The sequence below is a fragment of the Octodon degus genome, unplaced genomic scaffold, assembly GCF_000260255.1.
Source record: "Octodon degus isolate 3935 unplaced genomic scaffold, OctDeg1.0 scaffold00238, whole genome shotgun sequence".
In the NCBI taxonomy this organism is placed as follows: Eukaryota; Metazoa; Chordata; class Mammalia; order Rodentia; family Octodontidae; genus Octodon; species Octodon degus.
Window position 1 is genome coordinate 1,921,002 of NW_004524814.1, and position 18,490 is coordinate 1,939,491.

An 18,490-nucleotide genomic window follows, 5' to 3' on the forward strand; every position below is an offset into this window, starting at 1 on the left:
ACAAAGAACCCTGGTTCTCTGAGTCACTTACACTTCTAAGCTTCTCCAGTTGGCACAGTGTAGCAACCACTACAGCCATGATTATGGCTGGATTTAGGACCCCTTGGCTCTCCATAACTGAAAAAAAAAAATGTGTTCAAGATCTAGACCCTGCCTGGTCATGTAACTCATTGATAGAACACTTACTTAGCGAGTGCAAGGGACTGGGTTCAATTTCCTAGAGAAAGGAAAAACTTTAAGCTAGTTAATTTTAACTTTCTTGTTCATAGTTTACTTAGTTGTTTTGCAGTTTTTATTCATTTGCTTGTTTGGGGTTTTTTGTTTTTCTTATGACAGGCTCTTGCTTTGTAGTGTATTTCAAGCTGCTTTTGAACTTACAGTGATCCTCTTGCCCCCATCTACCAAGTGCTGGGATTATAGGCACGCACCACAGCTGGAAAAATAATTTATTTAGCATTAGAGATTTTTCTGGAATCCACAAAAAGCAAAGAAGTTATTTTATACTGCTTTTATTTTTATTTTTTTGTATTTTCACTGGACTATTAAAAAAGAATACAGTAGTCTCTCGTTATTTCACAGTTTAACATTCATGGACTCACTGTTTTGCAGGTTTTCAAAAATATTAATCTAAATTATTTTTTGTAGATTTTTTGCTATATTGTGGGTTTTGCAATACCATGCAGTACACATGTTGTTAAAATTACATAGTTTTATGAATTTAGAATATGGATAAAAATATTAGAAGGGTGGGGCCAGGGAGATGGCTCAGTGGAATAAGTGCTTCCCTGGCAAGTGCAAGGGCCTGAGTTCAATCCCTGGTTCCACAAAAAAAAAAAAAAAAAAAAAAATTAAATGAAAATATTAGAAGGGTTTTTTAAAGTGTGGGAAAGGTTTATAAGAGTGTGGGAAGGGTTTCTAAAGCATATATATGCTTTAATATATATATATATGTATACTAAAATAAATATAATGTTGCTACTTTGCTGATTTTCACTTATCAAGGGGGTATCTGGAATGTATCACCTCCACAATAAGTGAGGGACCACTGTAGACAAAAAGCTTACAAGTTTCAAGTGTACAACTTCATAAATATTCACGAGCTGAACACTCTTGTTCACACAATACTATGATCAAAAATTAGAATATTTCAAAAGCATCTCTATTCCTTGAGATAATCAATATGGTGACATCAAAGGACTAAGCTTGGTATTGCCACCCAACTTTTTTTTTGTATTTTAGGGAAAGGTCTATGGGGTGTTCAGGGTCTCACTACTAGACTGGACTCAGTGATCCACCTGTTTACAGCTTCCCAAGTTCTGGGATTACAGGCACATACCACCACGCCCAATCTCAATTGCTATCTCAGCATGCCACTGGGATGAGGCTGGAATGGCAGGCCCAGGGATTGAACCCATGGGCCCTGCGCCTGCTTGCAGGTGCTTTAATCCACTGAGGTATTTGGCAGGCCCTAGTATTGGCCCTTTTTGTACATCATTTAAACGTAATCTTACAGAATGACCCTTTTGGATCCATTTTCTTTTATTCACTATAGGAGGCATCCATGTTGCTCACATCACTGCATACTTATAAATCAGTCATTCTTACTGCAAGCAGCCTGTCGTGCTGGAGTGATATCACATTTTCTCTATCCATTCTATGAGGGGGCGTTTGGTAGTTCACGCTTTGGGCCACTCCTTCATCAGTGAGATGCTGTGAACATTCTTACACGGCCTTGTTGAGCACCCTGGTGCACATTTCCTCTCAGGAATAGGACTGCTTCATACAGGCATGGACAGCTCTCACAGACGCGGCCAAACTTTTATTCTGGACTGTTGTATCAACTTTCACTTGTACCTTTGATGAGTTCGAGTTCCAGTTCCATCCTCCTAGACATTTTAGTGATTGTATTTTTATTTTTGTGGTGCTGAGAAGTTTTTTTTTTTGTTGTTTTTTGGTGTTTTTTTTTTGTTGTTGTTGTTGTTTTGTTTTTTATAGGTTATCACTCAGATTCAGAGTTGCCCAGGCTGGGCTCAAATCAAATTTGAAATCCCTCCTGCCTCAGCTTCCCAGTGTGCTGGGATCACATGTGTGTGTCACCACACCTGGGTATATTTTTCATTTTACTAATCCCAGTAGATGTGTAGGACAGCCTTGAAAGCTGGGTTTGAGAAGTAGTAACTTCTTTTGGAGATTCTTTAAAGCAGGTAGATTACCAATCCATAATGTTGAAACTGAGTCGTGTATGATGTGCATCCCTTTTCCAGGATTGAGGGTTCTTATGACATGTATGTACTGACTTGAAAAGTATGCTCCCAATGTTCTTGAGGTCCAGTAGCGAGTAGATAAAAATGTGTTACTTAGAAATGTGTTACTTAGAATGTGTTACTGTTTTTCTTGATCCACAGAGGGCTGGGCCACTGGTAGTAGTCTTGTAAACCCTAACATGTATCAGAAATGCTTTGCATGGACTAAACTTTTGGTTATCGCATCAAAACTGTTATTGAATCCCCTTGGGGTGCAGCGCATTAGGAAATGAGGAAACTGCAGTGTGGTGCACACACGTGTGTATGCAGAAGACTCTTGACTCCACACTAGTAATGACTTTCCTCTGACATGCAAGCCCTGAGCAAGGTGCTTAAGTCTACATGTCCTTGCTTTGAAAACCACATCCCCAGTACAGCTAAAGAAACCAAAAAAGACAAGGCCTTTTGTAGGCAGACGGGTCTGGGACGTGCCTGATACATCGGGTGTTGGCGAAATGTTTGAGTGTGGTTGTCAGAGCGCACAGGGTTGCCGACGCCGTGAGAGGAGCTGGGTTTCAAGGGTTTTCAAAGAAAAATCCACCCGCTGGGCCCATGTGAAGTAGCAGCCTATAGGTAGCCACCGAAAATAACTGCAGGTAGTGACAGTAGGTCAATACAAGGCGTGGAACGCCTTCTGCTGGAGATTGGGTGGGCAGGTGTCTGATAGCCTCAAGCAGAGCTTCAGTTTAGAGGAAGCAGGCAGTAACAGTGCGCAGAATGGCACCCTAAGGCTGGGAGTGGGGAGGGCAAGGCGCCACACAAAGGGCTTCACACTCAGGCTTACAAAACCACTGGCTTTGCAAAGGGAACAGAGGTTGGCAACACCCCACATCACCCGTTTGCACATACCGTTCTGTGTAAAAACATAACACATCGAGTGCAGTGTTAAATAGAAACTTCTGCAACGCTTATAGCTGGACGACACATTTATTCTAAAGCCAGTCCCACTCCATTTCATTTATTCATTTGTTCGTGACTCTAGGGTGGCACAAGGGTGCGCTGACCAGCGAGCCACACTGCCACCCAGGGCGGCGCAGGGATGGAGGGCGCCCAGTGCTGCTGAGTGGCGATGCTCCCTGCTGGCCAGCGGGCAGCACTGATCAGCTCTGTGCAGCGGGCGTGACTTCACGCTTGCTTTCGAGGGGTCCCAGGGAGCAGAGCCCATGCTGGATGCAGAGTAATGGCCTTTCCGAAGATCTCAGCTCCCACCTTCCTTCCCCTGCACCACAGCTTTATTTGTAACCCCGGACATCTCCACATGCGGGGAAGCGACAGTGGCTGGGCCTGCTTGCTCCATGCCAGGCTGCACTCCATGGCCTCGTGGCTTAAGATAGCAGCCCAAACTGCCTGTCCTTAGGGTTCTTGGGTGTAAGGAGAGGCACCTGCCGTGATCACCGGGTGGTGTGGGGTGAGAAGCGCTGTGTTCCGAAAGGTCGCAGAGGCCTTGCGCAAAGGAAGCACAAGTGAACCATGGCCTGACTGAGCCCCTACCTGCCACTGTGGGTCAGTGCTAACTTCTAATGGACCTATTCGGGGTGGGGGATGTGGGCAGCAAGTAGACAGGCTGAGGAGAAACAAAAACATTTGAACAGCCACCTATTAATCTTTAGTTTTGAGGTATATAAAGTAAAGCCATATTAATATGCTGAGCTGTGAAAGGCTCAAATCAACAACTTCTGCAGATAACCCACTGCTATTGTGGACTGCTGGACTGTGTTGGATTGTTTTGCTGAATTCAAGCACTTATAGTATTTAGATGCCAATGGAATACCCATTTCTGACAGGACTACACAAAAAAAAGGGATACAAAGGAAGGACCATTTTGTATCTGTATATGCAGAATAGGGTAGATATACAGCTACTTTTGCTTAATTCAATGAGAAGAAAGATTTGTACTAATAGTGTTTGGACAGGATATCCTGTCTGCATCTTGTACTATGGATAACCACTAAGAAGTTAACAATGTACAGTGTATTGACTATCGAAACTGTCCTATTAATCAGTTTTGAAAAAAAAATTGTTATTAAGAAATTGCTTTAGCTTGGGCCACAAAAAGAAAAAAAAAATCTTTAGTTTTGTACTCACATTATAGTTCAGGCTGGCCTTGAACCCTCTTTGTAGCCCAGGTTGGGCTTGAAGTCACTGATAATTCTCTTGCCTCGGCCTCGGGAGTGATGGGATTATAAGCATGCACTCTAGGCCAGAATATATAATTCATTTTGGAAAAGGTAGGGGTGGTAACAGTTTAATAGCTGAAGTTTCCTATGTTCAAACACATTTACAACTACACTCAAAAAGGTTTTTTTTTTTTTTTTTTTTTTTCAGTGCTGGAGATTGAACCAGGACATCAAGCATGCTAGCAAGTGCTCTACCACTGAACTACAGCCACAGACCTCCCAGGTTTAATGTAGTTGCGGACACATCCATGGGCATCAAATTCCCTGAATGCAGAAATGCAGAGCTGACAGGTAGTGGTGGTTATTTCTAGGGAAGGGACTTAAACTACAGCCACAGCTGGGAAGGATTTTTTTTTTTTAATGCTGTATGTCTATGCTACTGTTATGGCTTGTGTCTAGTTATCCCTCCCAATACCCCCCCCCCAAAGCCTAATGCAGTCAGGGGGGCTTTTGGAGTTTATGATTGATTACTGTGGGTGTGGGTGCTGCACCCACCCTGGGGTAGTTAATTTGCATTAAAATGTAAAGAGGGGAGAGAGGCCAGCTGGCTGCCTGAGCTGCTGCCACTCCCTTTGCTCTCTTGCTCTTTGCCATCGCCATGAGAGGTTACTCTCTGCCCTACACCACTCCGCCTTGGAGCCACTCAAGTATGGACTGAAACCTCCATAAACTGTGAGCTAAATAAACCTTTCCTTCCCTGATTTTGAGTGTCAGGTATTTGTCCCAGCAATGAGAAAACAGTGACTGAGACAGCTACCTACTAAAATTTCGTAATTTGTTTTAAATTGAATGCTACTAGTTTCAAATTTCTCAAGTGTTGCTGAACTTGAAAGAACCTGTGAAATCCGGACCTTGGGCTTTGACACTTGATTCACTGTTCGAGCCTGCTGGCGCCCTCTAGTGCCTGATACCCACTCGCACAGCTGGCCACCTCCACAGAGGGCTCCTGAGTCGGTGGGGTTCACTAATTCTGCACGGGTTAATACCAGAACTAGTTAACATATTAACTACCTAAACTGTCACCTACCCAGACAATGCCTTAATTATTGAAAATCTAGGGTCCCTGAAGTGTTCAGGGAATGTGTTGAGGTAAAAGATTATGTGAATTGCAATATGGGCTCTCTCTCTTGCTCTCTCTCATCTTTTTGAACTTGGAGATACTGTTCAGAAGCAAAAGGATTTTATTTTCTTGGTTTGGTCTCATTTTGAGGGAGGCTGATAGGGCTTTTTGGTTGGTTGTTTGTTTCAAAAAACCAAAGCCAAACGAAAAAAAAAAAAAAAAAAGCCAACCCAAATCAAAGTCTTGCTATGTAGCCCAGGCTGACCTTAAACTCTTGGTGACTCTCCAGCCTCTGGAGGCTGAGGTCATAGACATGTGGCACCATACGTGGTTACTTTCTCAGTTTTATTTCACACACACATCATTTCAATAATTGTTTTTATTAGTCCATCATTTGCTATGATAATTCCTTTCTCTCCATGTATTGAAAAAGAAGTTATTGTTTCATAGAGAATTTCTTTTCATTTTTGTAATTGGGCAACAGGTTCTGAACTTTGTCTCAGATTTTATGTTGTTCTGTAGGTTATGTATTCTTTAATGTTTTCATTATTTTAAAGTCAATATGTTTTCAGCATAAGAATGGTTTGGGACATACAGTAAAGGCAGGAAGAACAAGGTAAAAACAAGCACTAATTATACCAACAAGTAACTGCAGTTAACCTCTAGGTCCCTCCTGCTCCTCTGATGCTTACGTTTAATTTCCACACTAAATTCTGTGGTCTCCAAAGTATTTTTCACTTTCGGGTTAAATGCTGCAAAGATCTGCTTACTGGACCCTGCTATACTCTCAGAAACCGCGAGGAACCTTCGGTGGCGAGGTCATTTCGAGCTCGTTCAGCGCGAAATTTTGCACAGGTGCTGTTTGTACGCGTTCTGGCTGCTGTGTGCCTGCGTGTCACACTGGGGCACGGGTCTTCGGGAGATCCCTGCGGTCATCGTCCCGGCATCTCTTCCCGGTTCAATAGTCTCAGGTCCTTAGCCTCGAAGAGTACTTCAGTACGTGGACTTTCATGAGGCCCTTGGGACTCTCCCGAGGCTGCTGGCTTCTGGGCAGAGAGCAGGACGTTGTTGTCACCTTGCTCGCCCCGCTGTACCCCACCCCTGCAAACACACACACACACACACACACACACACACACACACACACACACACACACGAGCTGAGCGCTCCTCCTCCCCGCGCCGCCGCCCCGCTCGGCCCTGTATAAAGCGTGCTGCACGGTGCGCTCCCAGCAGAGCCGCCCGCTCCACTTCAGTTCGGTTTCATCCGCTCCGGCGCACCGATGGCGCCCGTCGGGGGCAAGCAAGCCCGAAAGGTGAGTCCGGGGGAGCCAGGCAGTGACGGCGAGCGCCCCCCGGCGGGCGCGGAGGGGCTGCAGGACAAGTGGACCCGGCGCAGAGCAGGTGCCGCGGCTTCCGGGTGAGGGGCGGGGTGGGACAGGGTGGACCTACTACGCGTGGCCGAAGTCACTGCAGCACGGCCACAGGGACAGCGTGGCCTCCGCTAAGGCCGTGCCACATTCCTGGATCGAGCCCGGGCCGCTCGGAGCTGCTCCCAGCACTTGTTAGGTTTACCTGGAGACGGGGGTCTTTCTGGGCTGTCCCGGCGGGCTCCCCTAGGAAGAAACCCAGTTAGGCGCGCGACAGGACAAGGGACAGCCCGCACCGACCTGACCGCCCCCCTGGCCCCAGGCCCGTGCAGGGGCGCGGACGCGGGGCGCCTCCCTGGCCGCCCTCACAAGTCTTTAGTGGGGTTAAAGCGCGTGGGTGGAGAGGCTGAGCACGGCCTCCGGCCAGCCCAGGACCGCGCACGCCGACCGCTGCGGGTCGTCTCCCTGAGTGTGCGCGCCACCTCGCCAAGTGCAGCCAGCGTGTCCAGGCCACGCTCCAAACCTAAACTCAGAAATGAACATTTAAAGGAGTTATCCCGGCGCCCGCAGACGTCACGGGAAAGGTTTCCTCCGTAACTTTCCGGCTCAGCGTATACGCGTGGACAATCACGCATCTGCAAGTCTGACTGTAAAACACAGAGCTAATGTGCTCCTTATACACAGCGGGTAAAAGCACAGAGAATGGCGCCTCCTATATTTTTGTATACATTTCTGCCAGTTTGCTGGCTGGGCAAATATCTACTTTTTAAAGCAAAATGGGTCAATATCACATATGCTGTTTTTTTAAAAATTGATTTATTTGATACAGGGTCTCCCTACGCAGCTCAGACTCATAATGATCTTCCTGTCTCCGTCTTCAAAGTGCTGGGATTACAGGCGTGCGCCACCACGCCAGGTTTCCATGGCCCGAATGGCTCGATGTGTGGTGCCGGGGATCGAACCCGGGTACTTGCTCTTCCGAGCTATCTCCCCAACTGTTTTGTAATATCTTTTCGCAAAAATGTTTTGTAACATGTTCCACTTTTTAAAAATCTGTTCAGCATAAGAGCAGATAATTCGGACATCCAGGTAACTATTTTTTGCAGGTAATTTTAAAATGTAGTTGCTTCTAAGAACCAGTATATGCAGGTGTCATTGCTCAATAGACTTGTGGTTAGTGAACAACACGCTGCCCGTCCAGCCACCAAATCTGATTCTCAGCTAGGCTATGCTAAAACGTGGTACCAAAGTTTAAAAGCAAATATATGTTCAGTAAGAACTGCTAACTACCAAGATGTCATAATGACTTCACCCAAGTCAAAATAATTTGTGAGACCTTTGTTCACAGGAGTGCATGTAGACAAATTCCTTGTTTTAAAAAATACCGAAAAATAAAGAATAAATTAAAAAACAATTAAAAGAAAAGGAAAAGAATCATGTACCTCAGAGCTGAGGGTGCGGTGCAGTAGTACAGCACTTACCTAGCATGCAGTAGGTCCTGGGTTTGAACCCCAAGATGGCCAGGAAGGAAAGCGGGCTTTAGTAGGGCAACTATAAAGTGACTTATTGTATGTTTTATAAAGAACTAGGTGAGAGGAGTTTGAAGGTCCCAACATAAAGAAATCATAAAAGAGACATGACAAAGATGTGAGAACCTGGGCTCCTACACTTACAGGTTTTATTTAGGGACCAATTTATCACACTATAAGTATGTACAACTTTAAAAAATAATACAATTTTCAATGAAAAAAGAAATAAGTATAGATTTGAGGCTTTGTAACAAATATTTAATCCCTCAGAAAATGGCTCTTGCAATATAGCCTTCTACTCCCAGCTTTCCGAGTCCTTCTTTTTCCTTCTGTGGTGCTAGGTCCTGCCCAGGCCCTGTGTGCCCACTCAGTCACAGCCAGGGACACCCTGTGGTGTGTTTTTCAGGACACGCAGCTCATAACAGGGTGCATGTGTTTCCATTAGAGGGACATTCTGTCAGGGAGCTATGTATCACACATGTGTGTTTTTAGGTAATTCTAAAGAAATCATAATTCTCAAAAATATGTCAGCACAAATACTGCAAGTAGAAAATTATAACAATTCCAGTCATTCCTGTCCCCCTCATCGGTCACTGCAGGGCATCCTAGAGCGCTTGGACGCCGGGGAAGTGGTGATTGGAGATGGGGGCTTTGTCTTTGCCCTGGAGAAGAGGGGCTATGTTAAGGCAGGACCCTGGACCCCAGAAGCTGCCGTGGAGCACCCTGAGGCAGGTGGGTACCCAGCTCTATTCTGTGTCCTCATGCATTGCTTCAGTTGAGGCAGGAGGGCTGTGTTTTCCCAGATGGCTGTGGCCTGCTGGGCACACTGAGGTGTGACTGTGGAACGGCAGACCACACAATGCCTTTCTCTGACGCTGTCCACTGTCTACCTCCTGGACCTTGCCTGGAACCTGGCTCACAGTCTTCCTCTTGGCCTCCTCTCCCTGGCCAGTGACTGCAAATGACCTGTCTCCCACTGTGGCTGTCAGGGCCTGCATCCCCTCAGCAGAGCACCTACCCTCACCAGGGGGTCCCCTAGCTCAGTGCCCCACTGCCCACCTTGTTCTCCTCCTGCCCTGGGACTCCTGTTCCCATCCTGGGCAAGATCTTCACCTACACCAGCTTAGTGTCCCTGACCCTTGCTTGCTAGGTGGCCACATGGTCCTCATCTATAGCCAGTGGCACCCAGCAGCATCACTGACTCCACCAAGTGTGGCCATGTATTCATTCCTTCCTGTCACCTGAGCCGAGCTAGGCGGGGTCTACTATCTGCCCAATCTTCACCTGCACTCAGGCTCCTTCCTTCCATTCTCTCAACACAAATCCCTGCCAGGTGGAGGGGAGGTCAAAAACCAGAGAGGCCAGCCCAGATGCCAGCTTCCAGGGCCAGTGCCTCAGTATGGTCCACAAGAGGGCGGCACACACCTACAGGAGGGAGCTCGTCCTGTGATCTTGGTCACCCAGCAGGCTCACCTGACAGCTCAGTCTCTGGAATGCTGCTTCTCTACAACTTGGTCCCAGTCCCAATTTCCAGCTCTTCTGGCTCTCTGACTGTGTCACCCAGGAGACCCTCAGACTTCCCTGCTTGACCTCAACTCAAGGATTATCCTCCCAAACTTTCACTGTCTTCCTCCAGCACTGCTGGGGGCCAAAGTCCATCCTTAGTGGTCAGCACAGTTGCCGGAGACCCACTGTTCATTGTGGGTGTTGTTCACAGTGGCAGCTGACTACATTTCCTTGACAGGTGGCTATGAGGGTCACCGCTGCTTAGCGTTTTCTAACAGTGATGTGAGCTGCTATCAGAGACCCTCTTGCCCCTGGAAGGTGGAGCCTGGGCTCCACGGGAACATCTCTTGCTGTGAAGACCTCCTTCAGCCTGAAGCCCACACGCCAGGCCTTGATCCTGCTGGGGGTCAGGATGTCCTAGCAGCAAAGAACAAAACCTGGCTTCCTGAGGGCTGCTGTTGTGACTGGGTCCGGAGACCCTGGCCCTGCAGGGAGAAGTGTGCACAGCAGGATAGGAGACTTGGGAGCCTCCAGCTGTACTCCAGCTGTCCTGGAGCTCAGCAGTGGACAGTAGTAATGGAGGACAGGGTTTGGGTCTGTGCCCTCCCCTGTCCTATGGTACACACTCCTTGGATGGGAGCTGAGCCTGTGCAGCTGCAGGAAGAGCCTCAAGGGAGAGCACAGGGCCTGCAGGCTTAGTGTGTTTATCATCTTTGTAGGATTCCCCCTTCTCATCTTGAGAGTAGTGTCAGGTTTTGTCCTTTGCTGCTGGGACATCCTAGCTCCCAGTATGATCAAAGCCTGGTGTGTGGGCTTCCAGCTGAAGGACATCACCTTCACAGCAGGACTAGGAGAGGGACAGAGGGAGTGAGAGAAGGTAGGGAGCTCTGAGGGCCTAGGCCCTTCCCGGGCAACAGAGTGGCCCTGGAGGGTCTGTGCAGATGATGCAGAGACAAAATGAAACTCACTGTGTGAGGTTGCGCAGGCAACTTTACAAGTTGAGGAGGTCAGTGACTGCTAGGCAAGATGGGCCATTGCTCTTCAAAGTTATTAAAGAAAAGCAAGGTGCGTGGAGCCTGGGAGAGGCCATGGATGCGCATGCTGTACATGGGTGATGTGAGATGCGGCCCAGCAGGAAGCTGTAGACTGGCTCCAGCACCGAGGCCGTGTGTCTTGGGCTCACCCCACTTCTCAGGCTCTAATGTGAGACAGAGTGCTGTTTCCCTCCTACCTCAGGCCACTGCTAGGGAGGCGGTACCTGGCCAACACCATGCACATTACAAGTGCTATGAACAGACCAAATTGTGTCTTCTCCCAATAGCATTCTTGAGTTTATCAATCTATTTCTTTTTTTTTCTTTTCCCATAATTTTATTGATAAGCATATAGCAATGAGACAGTCTCAAATCAAATTGGTAGGACAGTTTCAATAATTCATACATTGCATACATTCTTCCTAGTATCAATCTATTTGTTCAGAAGTACGAAATCTATTTCTGCTAAAAAAGAGACTACCTTAAAACCCACAATCTGGTCTAGAGCAGTTTGGGAATCTGAGGATGTCTAAGCCCCAGGGGCCTCTCAGGCTGGCCTTCTGCAGAGAAGCACCTCAGTCTAGGAAACAGAGCCATGAGTCCTCGACAGCCACTTGGGGCTGTTGCCCTCTGGAAACTGATAAAGGTGTAGTGATTTTTCCTGCCTCCGAGACAACAGTGCAGCCCTACAATCCCAGCACAGCACCTGGGGAAGCTGAGTCAGGAGAATTGCAGGTTCAAGTCTACCTGGGCAACTCGGCAACATCCTGTCTCAAAAAATAAAAAGAGAAAGGGTTGGAGCTCAGAGTGAAGAGCCTGGGTTCCGTTCCCAGTGCTACAAGAAAAAGAAAAGCTAGGCTTTCTGCACTGTAAAATATAGAGAAACAATTTGTGTATTTTTCAAGGATTTTTTCATGAACCTTCTGGAAATTCACCCACTGACCATCTTCATGTGGTGAAACTCCCAAAAACCTGGCATCTGGGGCCCTGTCTGTCCACAGTCCTTCTATTCCACAGGCTCCTCCCCAATGAGTGATTCCATGTCTCACTGACCCATGAAACTCCAGGAAGATATTTATAATTGTTCTGTTTCTAATTAAACTGGGCTTAAAGGCCACAAGCTTACAGGGGTGGGGGGGATTTTGAGTTCTATTCCTACTAAGAAGGAAAGTGTCCATGATTTTGAAAAATTGTAGAAAAGTTTCAAGCTTAAAAATGTCTTCAAAAATACCACAACTTTTTTTGGCCTCTTTTTTTCACTTAAAAATGAAGGCTCAGGGGCTGGGGAGATAGCTCAACAGTCTAAGCACCTGCCTGGTGCACGGACTGGGGTTCAATCCCCTGCACCACACGCTGTGCCGACCCTACTCCCAGGCCCGCTGAGCCAGCCACCGAAACTGGGCTTAGTAGCTTGTGCCTGTAATCCCAGTGCTGGGGAGGCAGAGACAGGAAGATCACTATGAGTTCGAGCTGCATAATGAGATCCTGTACCAAATAAATCAATCAATAAATAAATGATTTTAAAAAGACAAAAGCCCAAGTCAAGTGTAGTAATACATCCCTGTGATCCCAGCATGCAGGAGGCTGAGGCAGAAGGGTCACCATGAGTTTGAGGCTAGCCTGAAATGCACAGCAAGACACTGCATAAAATTTTTTTTGCTCTTTAAATTATTTATACTTTGTTTTTCCCGTGTAGGAAAAGCCATGCAATATTTATCTTTTGTGTTTGTTTCACTAAGTATTATGGGCTCAAGGTGCGTCACTGTCCTACAATGACTCCAGTTTATCCTTTCTATGGCTGAGAAGTACTCCACTGTGTATATATATACCACATTTTCTTTATTCATTCACCTGGTGACGAATGTATACACAACTTCTAATACTTAGCTATTATGAGCTGTGCTTCTACTAAATGAGTATGCGTGGGTCACTATGGTATAATGTCTTTAATTATTTCAAGAAAATAGAAAAAGTAGAGCTGTGTCAAGTGGACTTTCAAATTTTAGTTTTTAAGAAATCTCCCCGCTGATTTCCAGGGGCTGTCCTAGCTCACCTTCCCACCAAGTGGAGAAGGGTTTCCTTTCTCCCACAGGCTTGCCAGCTTTTGTCCTTACCTGATCTCTTGGTGGCAGCCATTCTTCCTGGAGTAAGAGAACTCTCAGTGTTGTTTGGATTCACATTTCTCTAATGGCCAAAGATGAACATTTCTTCATGTAACTGGGCCATCTGTACTTTTTGTTTTTATGTATTTGGTACAGGGTCTCACTACACACTTCGGACTCATAGTGATCCTCCTGTTTTAAGCCTCCCCAGTGCTGGGATGACAGTTGTGTGCCACCATGCCGTCTTGGTGGCCGTCTCAGCATGCTGGAGGGTGGGGCCAGCACAGCATGTGGTTCTGCAGATCAAACGCTGGTCCTTGTGCTTGCCTATGCAGGCACGTAGTCTCCAGAGCTATCTTACCAGCTCTGGGGGGCTAATTTCCTCAGTCCAACAAGCAGCTAGAGAAAACCTTGCCTGTTCTGCCGGCTGTCTTTTCACTGTGTTAGTGGTTTTCTCTACTGTTCAGAAATTTTTTTTTCACTTGATGTGACCTCACTTGTTAATTATTTCCTGTGCATTTCTGGATTCTGCTCAGAAACCTTTTGCCTATGTCTGTGTTGTGAGTTTTACTTATTTATCTTCCAGAAAAATTCATTGTTTCCAGTTTTATTTATAGGTCTTTGAGCTATTTTGATGTCACTTTAGTACGAGGGAAAAATGGAGTTCTAGATGCACTCTGCACATGGGAGGCCAGTTTCCCCAGCACCATTTATAGAACAGATATCTTTCCTACAGCATGCTTGAAGCCCCTGTGTGAAAGATCAGATGGATGGGTGTGCCTGGGGATGTTTCTCAATCCTCCATTCTGTCCACTGCCTCATGTGTCTGTTTCTATGCCAGTGTCATGCTGTTTATATCACTGTAGCTTTGTAATGTAATTTAAAATCTGGGATTGTGGTGCATCTTACCTTGCTCCTGTTGCTCAAGATTGCTTTTGCTATTGTAATTTTCTTCTTGTTCCAAATTAATTTTAGGGTGATTTTTTCCTAATTCTATAAAGAATGCTGGTAGTGTTCTTATTGGGACTGAATTAAATCTATATACCATTTTTTTTTACATAATATGGCCATTTTTGCACTATTGGTCCTGCTATCCAGGAATAGAAGATATCTTTCCATTTCTTTTTTTTTTTTTTTTTCAGAACCAGGAATTGAACTCAGGCCCTTGCACTTGCCAGGGAAGTGCTCATTCTACTGAGCCATCTCCCTGGCCCCTCTTTCCATTTCTGAAGTCTTCTTCAATCTCTTTTCAGAATACCACAGTTCTCATTATACAGATCTTTCACTTCCTTGGTTAGGTTAATTCATATGTATTTAATTTTTTAAACTATTTTGTGAATGGGGTTGTTTTCTTGCTTTCTTAATGAGTACATTGTATATTTTGCATGTTGATTTTGCTGAATTTCTTTCACAGAGCTTTTTGGATCTTCTCCACAAAGGTCACACAGTCTGTGGATAAGGATAGTTTGACCTCTTCTTTTCCTGTATGAATCCTTTCATTTATGTCTCTTGCCTGATTGCTCTAGCTAAACCTTTGAGTACTGTGCTGAAGAGCAGGAATGGCAAGAATGAAGCCCTTGTCCTGTTCCTCCTCTTCAATAGAGTATAAAGTTTTCCAGGCATAGGAAAATGGCTGCACATGCTTGTGTCCATAAGTGCCTCCTGAAATATAGTCAGTGATCAATGACCAGACTGACAATGAACAAAATAAACAACAAACACCAGAGGCACATACAGAATTGTGAGCACCTTCTCTGATCACCCTTTAGTCTAGACCACAGGTTGGTGGGAGTTCCCAGGAGACCCCAGATCCTCCTCTTCTTAGTCTTCCTGATGTTTCCATGTCAAGCAGCTAGTAAGCTAAGCAGTCATCACATGCTTGTTGTCTGAGGGCCTTCGAAATGTGGGTTAATGGGTGGATCAAACTCACCGCCTTCCTCATGTGGCCTGCAGTTCGCCAGCTCCATCGAGAGTTCCTGCGAGCTGGGTCCAATGTCATGCAGACCTTCACCTTCTATGCCAGTGAGGACAAGCTGGAGAACAGGGGCAACTATGTGGCAGAGAAGATATCTGTGAGTATGCAGCCTGGTACACTGTAGGGCATGGTACACAAACACCTGGTTGCAGACCCTCACAGAAAAAAACTGGAGTCTCTTAGAGCTATTTCTACCATTCTGGAAACAGAAATGTGATGCAGGTGAATGTTAGTCCTGGGTTTAGCAAAAGTCTTTGAAGTCACCAGAAAAGGGTTTAATGAAGCAGTTTAGAGGGGAGGCATTTAGTGACCAGCTAGTCCCCCAGTCTCAAGGAGGGGTCTGAGGAAAAAGGGGACTCTTGCGCACTGACCCTTGCATACTCACATGTTACCACGCACAGCAGAGGAAAAGCCATAAGCAGAAGAAAGTGGGTACTTGGAGCCTGCCTGAGGCAGTCAGCTCTGAGCTGCTAGGAAATTGCTGACATTATCCAAATCAAGCCTTTGGCACTCCAAAACACACAAGGACTTCTACAAGCAAAAATCAGTTTTTTATTGTTGCTGTGTTTTGGCCTGACTGGGGATCACACAGTACCTCACAGCCTCCACCACTGAGCTGCATCCCTGGCTCAACAGGGCTCAGTTGCACTCCTGTACTCACAGTGACTTAGGACGCCAAAGCAGGACCAGTGCAGGAGCCCAGACATGAGAGGCCAGCCTGGGAAGTAGAGCAAGACCCTACTGGGGAGAAAAAAAAAAAAAAAAAAAGAAATCAAGCCCTGCTCAGGTTCAAGTTTTCAAATTTTCTTTTTTTGTGGCTGGCTCAGCACCCAGGGGGTGGGGTTGGCACAGCATGTGGTGCCGGGAAATCAAACCATGCTCCCCGGGCACTTGCCTAAGCTTGCCTAAGTAGGTGCTTTAGACCACTGAGCTATCTCACCGGCCCCTCAAATTTTCTAAATAATTAGAATACACCTTAATAATTACACATTTAACAATTGAGGAGATACATAAGAAAAAAAAAGTCAGGAACTCTGTTGTCATTGTAATTGAATTTTTATCTTAATAATTAAGGCCAATCATCTGGCATACACCTTGCAGAATCCCAGTCACTCTGACTGCTGAGGTAGGGGGATCAGGGCTTCACAGTCAACTTGGACAACACAGGTAGCACAATGAGACCTTTTCCAAACAAACACATAAACCCAGCAACCATCACTGTTTGCTAAGTGCTCCTCTAAGTGCAGCTTGGGTAGAGGAAGACTCCAGATCAGAGCTCTTCGTGAGAGCTTTGCTCCCCCCATGCCCCAAAATCTGTGGCGCAGGGCTGCACTCCTGACACCACTGGTAGACTGGTCGTTAGCACCTGTAGTGATGCTTCTGCAGGCTGCTCAACTTGGCGCAGCCCGACTTGCTCTATGCTTGTCGTTTTCCAGAAAAAAATCATAATTGTTTGCCTAAAATTGAGCTGCGAACACTTGAATGATAACTGTTACCTCATTTTCCCATGAAAAAGTAAGTGTGTTCCATCTTCACTCATTTTAGGGGGAAAAAGTCAACGAAGCTGCTTGCGACATTGCTCGGCAGGTGGCTAATGAGGGGGACGCGCTGGTCGCAGGGGGTGTGAGTCAGACACCTTCCTACCTCAGCTGCAAGAGTGAAAGTGAGGTGAAGAAGATCTTCCAGCAGCAGTTAAAGGTCTTTCTGAAGAAGAATGTGGACTTCCTCATCGCAGAGGTAAACCATGCCACAGTCGAAGGCAGGACAGCTTTCTCTATGATCGCTAGGGGGCGGGCACCAATCAACAATAATACCTTTTTAAATAATTTTGACAATTTGATTCTCCTAAGTGTGCTGCAGTTCATCTATGAGAGTTCACCTGTGCCTCTGGGCTGCAGCGCACAATGACAAATTGGCCTCCCTTTTCCACAGTTCAACTGAACAGTACAGGAAGTGCTCTCAGGGTGTCGTGGGAAGTGCAATGAAAGTGCTCTCCCCTGACCCATTGCAGTATTTCGAACACGTCGAGGAAGCTGTGTGGGCAGTGGAGGCCTTGAAAACATCCGGGAAACCTGTGGCGGCCACCATGTGCATTGGGCCCGAGGGCGACCTGCATGGCGTGTCCCCTGGGGAGTGTGCTGTGCGCCTCGTGAAAGCAGGTGACCACACAATTCAATCACCTCACACTTAGGGAATCTTTTAAAATACAACACAAGTGGACCCTCCCAGCAACCATCAATGTGTATTCCCTTTGCTAACAGAAACGCCTGGTTCACTTGGGAATAACGGGTGCCATGGTGCTGAGTCCCAAAGGGGAAAGTGTAAAGACACGTGTGTGCACACAGCACACACACACCAGCCTCTTGAAGGGGGCAGCCTGACCTGTGCTTGAGGCTGATGCCTAGAAACGTGAAGAGCGAACATTTTGCTGAATCAAAAGAAACAGCATGATACTGGTTTGTTCATTCGTTTGTTTGTTTGTTTGAGACAGAGTCTCATTATGTAGCACAGGCTGGCCTTGAAGTCATGGGGATCCTCCTGCCATGGGCTCCTAATGCTGGAATTACAGACATTTACGACCATACCCAGCAGGACACATTATATTTTTTTAAACTTGTCTCAAATAGAGCTCTTCAAACATTCATAACTTCAGGCTGGTTGGCCTATTTGCCTAAGTTTTTCCATTATCATGAATTATGAGTGTGCTTTGCTTTTTTATAATTGGTATAATAAATCAAAAGATCTTTGATATGAAATACTGACCACCTCATACTTTTTATACAATTTTCATTGGGTTTTATTTTGGTTAGAAGCTCACAGATTGTTTTCAAAATCTCACTTTACATCCCAGGAATAAACAACCTAAGAGTGCTTCAGAAGATGAGTGGATAAATGAAATGTGGCACATCCGTGCCATGGAGTAGTACTGAGCCGTGAAAAGGGATGCAGCTGTGATAATCTGCTATAACAGGGATGAGCAGAAAACGTTATGCTCACTGAAATAAGCCAGTCACAGTTGGACCAGAAAAGTAAAATGAAACATGACTTTACTCATAGAAAGCAGCCAGAAGGGGCAAGCTCACAGAGACTGAAATAAATTAGTCATTACCCAGAGCAGGAAGAAGAGGGAGAAATTAGGAATCTTTGCTTAATAGGTATAGAGTTTTTCTCTGGAGTGGTAAAAATCTGTTTAAATGATAATGGTGGCACCCACCTAGAATCCCAGCACTCAGGGCTGAGGCAGGATGACCTCAAGTTCAAGGCCAGCATACGCTACATAGAGAGAGCCCATCTCAAAAACCAAACAAACCAGTAGTGATGCCTGCACAATGTTGTGAGTGCGACAACACTGAACTGTACACATAATGTGATCAGAAAGGGTAATTTTATGATTTTACCGAAATCTTTAAAAAACCAAAGAGCAGGGGCTGGTGA

The 18,490-nt window shown here is 46.0% G+C and overlaps 1 protein-coding gene across 1 annotated transcript in view; it reads left to right on the plus strand.

Annotated features, from left to right (window-relative positions):
- Positions 1-6,759: 6,759 nt before the first annotated feature.
- LOC101584249 (betaine--homocysteine S-methyltransferase 1) overlaps positions 6,760-18,490 on the plus strand; it is a 17,202-nt gene continuing 5,471 nt past the window's right edge. Inside the window, exons 1-5 of the mRNA XM_004645747.2 lie at positions 6,760-6,856; positions 9,039-9,171; positions 15,034-15,152; positions 16,601-16,792; positions 17,067-17,214. Coding sequence (XP_004645804.1) covers positions 6,824-6,856; positions 9,039-9,171; positions 15,034-15,152; positions 16,601-16,792; positions 17,067-17,214 — 625 coding nt within the window. The 5' untranslated portion in view covers positions 6,760-6,823. The remainder of the gene's footprint in view (positions 6,857-9,038; positions 9,172-15,033; positions 15,153-16,600; positions 16,793-17,066; positions 17,215-18,490) is intronic.